The sequence below is a fragment of the Athalia rosae genome, chromosome 6 (assembly GCF_917208135.1).
Source record: "Athalia rosae chromosome 6, iyAthRosa1.1, whole genome shotgun sequence".
In the NCBI taxonomy this organism is placed as follows: domain Eukaryota; kingdom Metazoa; phylum Arthropoda; class Insecta; order Hymenoptera; family Athaliidae; genus Athalia; species Athalia rosae.
In genome coordinates, this window is record NC_064031.1 from 10,869,208 (window position 1) to 10,878,191 (window position 8,984).

Here is an 8,984-nt window from a genome sequence, read left to right on the forward strand (position 1 = left end):
TTAACTTTCCGAATAATCCTGAGACGAAATCTCGACGAGTCACAGATTTTCAGTACTGATTAGAACCGCGGAAAATTAACTCCGTTTTTCTCCTAGTAAAGTAACCCTCTACCTCTACAGTTCCTTTACGACTCTCTCGTTTTTCCTTTTTTCGGATTCTCTTTGTAACGAATAGCTGCTGGCCACCCTTCTTTTCACCAACCCCAAAAAAAGCTGAGGCCATACTCTGATAACATTTAAATGAACCGCGACTAAATTGCATAAAATTGTTCCTCGTGGCAAATGGGGTTGTTTCTGGGTTCCCCAGTTTCACTCTTATACCCAACTTTATCTTTTTCTCTCTTGCGTTTTCCTACCACCTATGTACGCCCCGGGGTAAAGAGGAGAGTCGGGTTCGTGCGGAATGAGAAGAAAAGAAGAAAAAAGAAAAAAAGTTGAAAGCCAAGGACCAATAATCGCTACTTTGAGACTGGCTTTCGAAACTCTTTTAATAAATTAAAGAGAACGAAGGTCCGCGGAGGATGAGGCAGTTCGTTAACTCTAAAGACAACGGTAATAGCCGCCTACCGGGATAGCAGGCCGAATCGGTACCATCGCCAATTTACGTCGCGTTGGAAGGAATTCAGAAACGGAAGCGCTCGTACGCGTCATATAATCAATTATTATTGAAATAACACGCTCTTCATCCCAGGTTACAACAAATCGAACATCTGATTAATAAGAGGGTCGCTAATCTTTCCCATGAGTTTACCGTCATTAATAATAAACCCGAACGCCCAAAGTTAGAACCTCGTCGGTTTGGCTATACTTACTTGGATCAGTGCGAATCGATAACGAAGTACCCGAGTTAACTTTTATAAATTATGGATCGAATCCTTCGTGGGATAGGATCGCGACCGATCTTTGATTTGTTTGCATTTTAATTAGGAAAGTTTTGCGTATGAAACCCTGTAATATCTCAACGAGTTTAGCGAACCGCTCGATTAATATATCATAATTCTTGGAACACCTGAATTCGCGATTTTAGTTTTGGGTTCGAACAACGATCGGCGTATCGATCACCGGTCAATTTTCGTTGTAACAATTTTGTAAAATTCCCGATAATAAAATTAACCGTTAAATCCACAGTCGCTTTTTCATTCAAAATTCTCGAATCAAAATTTTTCGTGTAAAAAGACAGAAATGAAGGAAATATTTCATCGAACGCTGGTGAATATGCGAATACCCAAGAAGAAGCTTTTCTGCATGACGCATCCGCAAAAGGTTGGTGGTATGGTATGGATGAAACGTAAAAATGTGGTGCATTGATGCGAGGACGAGTGCGGTCCAGAATTGCGTTTTATGGATCGATAAAGTATTGGATTTAATTAAATGCCATTACTCTTCGTCTACGGGAATGGCCGTTAAAATGTACCTTGAACATCGGCCTACAAAACCAGCTTTATACCTCTCTGCGTTTGTCGATTTTAGACCGTACTTTACAGGTAACTCCATTACCTGAATGGGATCTGAATTGCTACCGTATAATTAAATGATATCCGAAATTAGCCCTTTACCTTCGTATTCGTTGCCTCGTTGATGATCGAAGCCAATTAAAATAGAAATCCATAACAAATTACGAGAAAATTAATTCAACCAAATTTTCATTCCGTCAAACCTGTGACTTCGACGCAGGTGTTCGTCGGCGGATTCCTCCTCGGTTATTTGCTGGTCAAAGATTTTCAGAGTCCGGTACGTAAGCGGAAATCTAAATCGCGCGGAGACACGTCCGGGTTGTTGAAGGCGCCGTTCGCACCTTTACCTTATCGATATCCCTGCAGTGAAAATCCTCGGGATTCCTATGATCTGATGTTGAATCACGCAACTTTGGCGCACGCCGCGACAAATCCACCGATTATCGACCACCGAGGATATGAAGAGCCCACAAAACTCAGCGCTATTCATTACGACTACGAAATATCGATAAACGATCAATGTGAAATGTAACAAACAAGTATACCGACCTAATAAGACCGTTCAAAAAATTTTACTCCAAGTTCAAAAGTCGAAGAGAGAGAAAGCCGGATCGGAAGACTCATGGATTTTTCCATTATCTCGATTTTCTTCTTCACATCGCAACTTGCAATAGATATTCCAATATCGGGAAGGCATTCCAATTTTTTTTTCCAGTCATCCGGGTGCTTTTCTGGAGCGAATACTCCCCTGCGATAATTATTACCGCAAGCTTCCCCTCTTCGCGGCAACGGAAAGCTTTTTCATTTTTATTTTTTCGAATCTTTTGATTTTTATGTATATTTTTTTTTTTAATACTCCACTTGGGGTGAGTAAGTCATACATAGATATAGATTTATGTACATACATAGCGTATATTTTTTTCATGGTATCGAGGGACGAGTGGAGTTTCGATGGGGAGGAAATGGATGGTTGTAGTTTAAAAGTTATTTTTATTCTAGACATTTTTTTATTTTATTTTATATCTTATGCTTTTGTTTCGTCCCTCGGAATGGCATCACTTTGATACCAAGGGTGGAGGTGAATAGAAGTGAGACAAGCGTCATTCGTTCTAACCTGTAGATGGTATATATTTCGTTCCTTGACTGTTTCGTATACAGCCATCATCCAGAATCCCTCGGGATTCACCGTTCCTATAATAAAGTATGAAGATATTGCTTTAAAGCTTTTTATCCAAACGTGGGTAAAACCTCCTCCGCCGTATACCATTCTCCCCCAAAGCAGACGACGAATGATTTTTCAACGACGACCTGCTGCTAGCCTTTAGCCTTCTTGAAAAATAGCTGCTTCTATAGATAGACGCCCGTTACCTAGCTATACCTGTATAACGATAAGATTTCGTTGAAGGTAACGAGAATATCGGTAAATTTTATAAAAGCTATGAAGAAAAAACGTAATTGATACGGTTTTACATCACTGTTCAAATTGTAGTTTACAATTCTATTTAGCTTGTTAGCCTAGAAAATTATATTTGAACGTGATATAGATCGGTCTGAACTTCAGTTTACGTTTCTACTTTTTACTCCTTCATTTTTTGTTTGACATTTTTTTATCCTTTTACTCAGGAGACAATATGGATGATGTTTCTAGATATTTGCTATAGCGAAGAGGTGGGTATGCTATAAGAGTATATATTATTTGTAGTCAGACCCAAGAGGTGAACCTGCTTCCGACAGTTAATGCGATAGAAAAATATCGAAGAATTCCTCTCTATACGAAATTCAGTCCCTTGTGCTCTTCGAATAGTGCAGCAAAGCACAAAAGGATAAATTAATGGACAAAAAAAAATAAATAACAAATAAAAGGAGTAACCGAATGAACGAGTTGAGTTATTATGGAAAATGGAAGGGGTGGTTTCAGAGAAAAATGTAATAAAATTCTAGATATTTGATTCCATTTTCATTTTTATCATTATTTTTGCATACAAATTAACTATCGTATTTTCCGCAGGCCTACGGAAGAGAATTAATAAGATTTCAGGGATGCCGGCAGGCTTTTCACACCCACAACTGGTTCCTATCTAGAACTCCAACACCCGCGGTAGCGCTCCCCGTTTTCCGCTCGCTTTTTAACTACGGGTTTGGTATGAAAAAAAAGGTCGAACGATTTTTAAGGAGTTCGGACCCTCCCGCAGTTCCCGCAGTTCACCTGTTTACGCCCCCATAAACATTGCCCTAAAACCTATCGATAAATAATACTCTCTATAGGAGTATAATATGCACTCAATATTCCCGTATATCTACCAGTTTTCCTTCGGGCACATGTAAACCCGAAAGATTTGCATACTTCAGCGTGGGGGAGGGGCTCCGATTTCTATTCCATTCTTTTTTATTCCCTGCATATTCAGTGCCAAGCTTTACGAGCTTTTTGAAAATCTTTTGCTCTTGAAATAGAATCAGTTTTGGTTTATAATACCCACTACATTACGTCATAACGCTTCGCGCCCGATAAATCTTAGCTCAAAGCAAATGAATTCGCTGTGAATCGACGAAGGGTTTTACAGTGTGATACGTGAATAAAACTTAGAGTATATAGTACAAGTTTATGAACGTATTAAAATTCTTGTAACGCGAGTGACGTTGATCGTTTCGAAAACATAATTCATCCCACGATCCTTTTTTATCCGTGACCTTATGGGGAGATTTGTCATTCGCGACGCGATTGAAATACCGAGATTTCGAGTTGCGAGCAAAAAATCGCGCGAAAGGCCTCGGTTTATTTCCATTCCATCAACTTTTGGAGAACGAAAATACGCGAATTATTTACGATTTTGTGCAATAGGAAGACTGCCCCGCACAAGTAGACGCGCGACGCTTCAATGTTTCACGCGAGACAACCGCAGTGAGCTGTTAACAAAATGAGGGTTGCGAAAGCTTGAAACACGTCTGGCTCCGAAACTACCCCTCTTCTCATGCCCCTCTCCTCTGTGGTTTCAGAATGTACTTTCAGAGATTACATCGCGGACGATTCGGTTGCCGTCACCTTAAACCTAACCAGAAGATTTTTTCGGTTTCAAATATATACGTATACACGTGAACCGACCACCCCTATTTCATATCTGCTTTTCAAGAGCTGGAGTCGAGTCGAAAAAAAAGGCGCGGAAAAGTTTCCTCATCTTTTTCCTTTTTTTTCTCTCTCTCTCTTTCCTTTATTCTCCCACCACATTTCTTTCTTGTTGAAAATTCATCTCATCTCATTTCCCGTTTTTCTTAATATTAAATTACGTGCTGTAGTGTATCGCGTTAAAGCCCCCTAAGAGTATTTTTAAATTCTTTTTTTTTTCTCTCTCTCTAGAATGTAACGTTATTACTCTTCACTCGTTTACCGTTAGTCGTATAATTAATGAGAAAAAATGAAAAAGAATAAAATAAAATTGAAAAAGAAAAAAAGAAAAAAATGAATAATAATTGAAAAATGTGAAATTTATAACGAAACATTAAAATCGGTGGTGCGTTCGCGCTGTTGCAGTCCGTTCGCAAATTCTGATAATAACAGTTGATCCGCGATAACGATATTAATTAACGAAGTCTCGAGATACGCGTGTCTGTTGTATTTCTCCTTGCAAATAGTAAAGCGTATTAAACCTACGAACCTGCAGTCGTGCCCGGGGGTTTGGGAATTCGCTATATAATTTTGTTTCCAGTTTCCCCTTGTAGGTACGGATATACGTATGATGGCTACGAAGCACATGACGATCCGCGTATTTCCCGTACGTATGAAATTTCACGTATGACGCCGAATTTTCAGTCCAGAAAGTTTATGTATTGTTGAACAAGCAATTACAGGAGAGAATAATTGCGTGTACGTGAGATAATTTATTTTTCCATTTTCAATGGCCGACGAGTGATACAGATGCGTATTCATGATTTAACAAGCTGGATGAAATCATGACGTAAAATAAAATTGCCAATGAATGCAAAAATCGCGAGATTAATCGCTGAAAGTCTCGGTTTTTCCGTTGCTATATCATATATTTACCGATTCATTTCAACCAAAAAAAATCTTCTTTCTCCGCTCTTATTTTACATCTTCGTCTACTCCTATCCGGCAGATCCTAGCTCGTTTTTTGCTTTACAGGTCAGCAGCTACGCCGGGTTGGAAATCATAACTCATGAATTTCAATATTCTGGACCCTTTCGGGTGGATCGCCTCACCGGTGCAATGCGGTCGTGTAACCCGACTGTGTCCGTTTCCGCGTACGCGTATATTAGTGAAGAGGGATAGATTTCGAACGCTTCATTTGAATCCTGAGAATTCCAGCTAACGGAGTGTGAGCGGGATACGAGATAGGGTCGAACGGTGGTCGACGGTTAGTCGGCGATGATGGATTCACCCTGTCACGCGCAACGGGCACATCCTCGCACGCCATAATTCGCTCATCTCCACTTCTGAGTTACATACAACGACGAATCTACCGTACACAGGTACGGGTAGGCGTACCCATACAAAACTCGATCCGATGACCGTATCCAGAATTACCACCTCCGATTAATTATTATGCACATAATTATCACCATCACCGTCGCTCTCATTATCATTATTGATATCCTCGTTATACCACCTCCGATCGCTTCCCGTATAGCAAAGTTGAAGAATCGTACAGATGGCTAATGAGAAGGAGATGAATGTTTTGGGGGGATTTAATCTTCAATCTCCGCGCGCAATCTCGGCGAATTATATCGGTCGTGAATCTGAATAAACGTGCACGGGAGATCGAATGCCACGATTTCATCGATGAGCTCTTTTGTCCTGTCGATTATTAATGAACGAATCTATCGATCGCTTCGCATTGATTTAATTGTGAGGAAGTAATGACGTGAGAAAAATATTAAAGGTGAGTATAAGGAGGCTTGAAAAGTGGCGTGAGAAGAGGGCTTGTAGTGTAGGTAGGCGATATCTCGGTCGTGAATCAAACGCTTTATTTATTCGCAACTGTCGCCCGGGATGTCTTTAGGTGCGGGGGAAAGGATAAAAATAATGGGGGGAAAGAGTAGAAGAAAAAAGAGAATAGAACGAGAAAAAAAAAAGTACAGTGAAACAACGTGAATAAAAAAAAGAAAAAAAAAAAAAAAGAAGAAATGACGTGCGTCGCAAAGTTAAATCGAAACACATCACCATTCAGCACCTGAGCTCCCGCAGATACGGGCGACGCTACGTCAGGATTGGTTGGTTGTTTTCGTTTGTTGGGTCAGGTTGGATTCCTCTGTAGAGGATCCGTGAATCTGGACGCAGTTTCTGTACCGCATTCGCAGGGGATAACCGAGGATTGGCGATAGAAATGCAAATTGCACCAAAGTTGGATCACTTTGGTTATATGTGTTTGCTCAATTCTGTAAGGACCTTTGTTCAATCTGGTGCGGCGGATATTTCGTTTTGATTGTACCTGGTTACCCCATCCGATACAAGAGATATGAAGCAACCTATGCAACGATATATCGAGGATGAACTTATACGTATGTCCGCGGTGTCTAGAGAGAAATCGTAATTGTCAAAGGACCCCATCCAGCTTTGTTCTATTAGATGGTAGCGAATTTTCTCGACGAGATATAAAACAAAAAATACCTGCACAGCGAAAAATAGACCAGACCAACGGACGAGTAGGTTTTTTTGTTTGATGTATTTTCTATGAAAATAGAGAAGAGAAAAATATTTGGAAAAGCGGTTTGACAAGCGTTTCTAACCACATTCGTAATTGTCGTTCGATGGTTCGATATGCGATTAAAATTTTCCCATCGGTATGGAACGAAGAATGTTCATTCGAGAGCACAACTGCGGCTTGAAATAAAATTCGATTTCAATCAATGGCTCCGGTCCAATAAATGTTCAATAACCGCGAGTCGATGTATAAACGAATGGAATAAATAACTTATACTCGACGCGTTCAGATTACCACTTTCAACCCAGACGAGTCTGAGAGTAAATAATTATCTTCCTGGAAAGACGGAGCGGCGAGAGGTCCATGTGCACCCCAAGAAATGTGGATGCAGGTGGTTGCCTCGCCTCCTGCTGCCGCTGCTGGTACTGGGAAACCTAGATACGAGTATTAGTGGCGTAGGGTGGTCTCTTTGCAGCAAAGCAAACGTCGGCTGTAATCTAATGGATGTTAGCGAGGGAAACGTCGTGGTCCAGGTCATGGATACGTTGTACTATATCTTTTTACTGTTTTCGTTTCTTCGTATGAAGTCGTGAGTCGAAAATATTGGAGTAAAAATTTCCTTACTTTCATTCTCATTCCTGACCTTGTGGACATATCTAAAACTGATCAAGCAAATCTGATACTTTTTCAGTTGATGACAATTTCAAAAACATTGCGAATGTCATTGATTTTTCTTTTTCCATGGACTAAAAAGCGAAATCCTTTTTTTTAGAGTATTCAATTCAATTCTTATTGGTGGACGGATTTTTGTCTCTGAAATAAAAAAATATTTCCAGTCAGGTGTTTGATTGAAAAAATTTCCAATTCTGGGCTCCAGAAAACCTAAAAATATCAAGACTATAGCTTTCAATTTCGTACTCTGTGGTCTGAGATCTGTTGAGATCTCTTCTTTCCTATAATTCGAATACCTCAACTGCTCGCAACGCAAATATCAGCGTCACCTCTCGGATTTTGCTCATAAATTGTTCTGGGGTTGCAAATTTTTGAACAGAAATTGAAAATCATTTCTACATGAGTGAATATCCAAGCAATGTTGATCGACTCGCTGAAATGATTAAGTTATGGGAAATCTTCAACATCCAATCGATATTCATCGACCTCGAAATTTCACGAGCTACAATTTGTTCGCTCAGGTAATTCTGACGATGAAGGTACACTTGAAATGTGAACATCATCGCCTGACAGAATTACTCACCGAAGATTATTCTCATCGCGGACCTACGTTCCGGCGAACGAAATCTTCTTTTACCATCGAACAGGAATCGGGGGTTGCTTGGAGCTCGGACTCCTCGAAACCAGCTGCAGGGAAGTCCATCGATCCTGAACCTCCACCGCGGGTAAGGTCTCCTGGTGGAGGGTCTTGGGCCGACCGACGGTGCCCTTGATAACCGAAAAGATGCAGACTCTGCGGTAGGTACATAGCTCTCCAAAATGGTCGACCGAAGGTTCGAGGTTTAAATTTTGAAAATTTAAGGTTCGCCGATGTTAAGTTTTGGCCAGCGTACAACACCCAGCGAATTCAACGTCAGCGTCATCCAAATTTTACCACCATAGTCCGATTCAAGCCCGCTCGACCCAACATAGCCTTTATCCAAACGAGTAGCGATTATTTGCTCGGACTACACAATGCGGCTGCGGCAACCTGGGTGTAAGCTTACGTTGCTAGTAACACCGGAGTACGAAAGTTCGAAGTTGCCCCACCGGGACGAGAAATAGCACCGCCATGTCCTATGAGCCGTGAGCAGGCAATTACGTTTACCAAGTCCTACCGCAACGTTTCACCTACTCTGTACTAAAATGTAACGGTGTTACCGCT

General features: G+C 40.8%; 1 protein-coding gene across 1 annotated transcript; it reads left to right on the top strand.

The window, feature by feature from the left end:
* The first annotated feature begins 123 nt into the window (after positions 1–123).
* Positions 124–3,408, top strand: LOC105688819. The gene is made up of 2 exons (XM_012405370.3): positions 124–1,263; positions 1,675–3,408. The coding sequence occupies exons 1-2, from the start codon at positions 1,183–1,185 to the stop codon at positions 1,984–1,986; spliced, it is 393 nt and encodes a 130-aa protein (XP_012260793.2). The 5' UTR covers positions 124–1,182; the 3' UTR covers positions 1,987–3,408.
* The last annotated feature ends 5,576 nt before the right edge of the window (positions 3,409–8,984 follow it).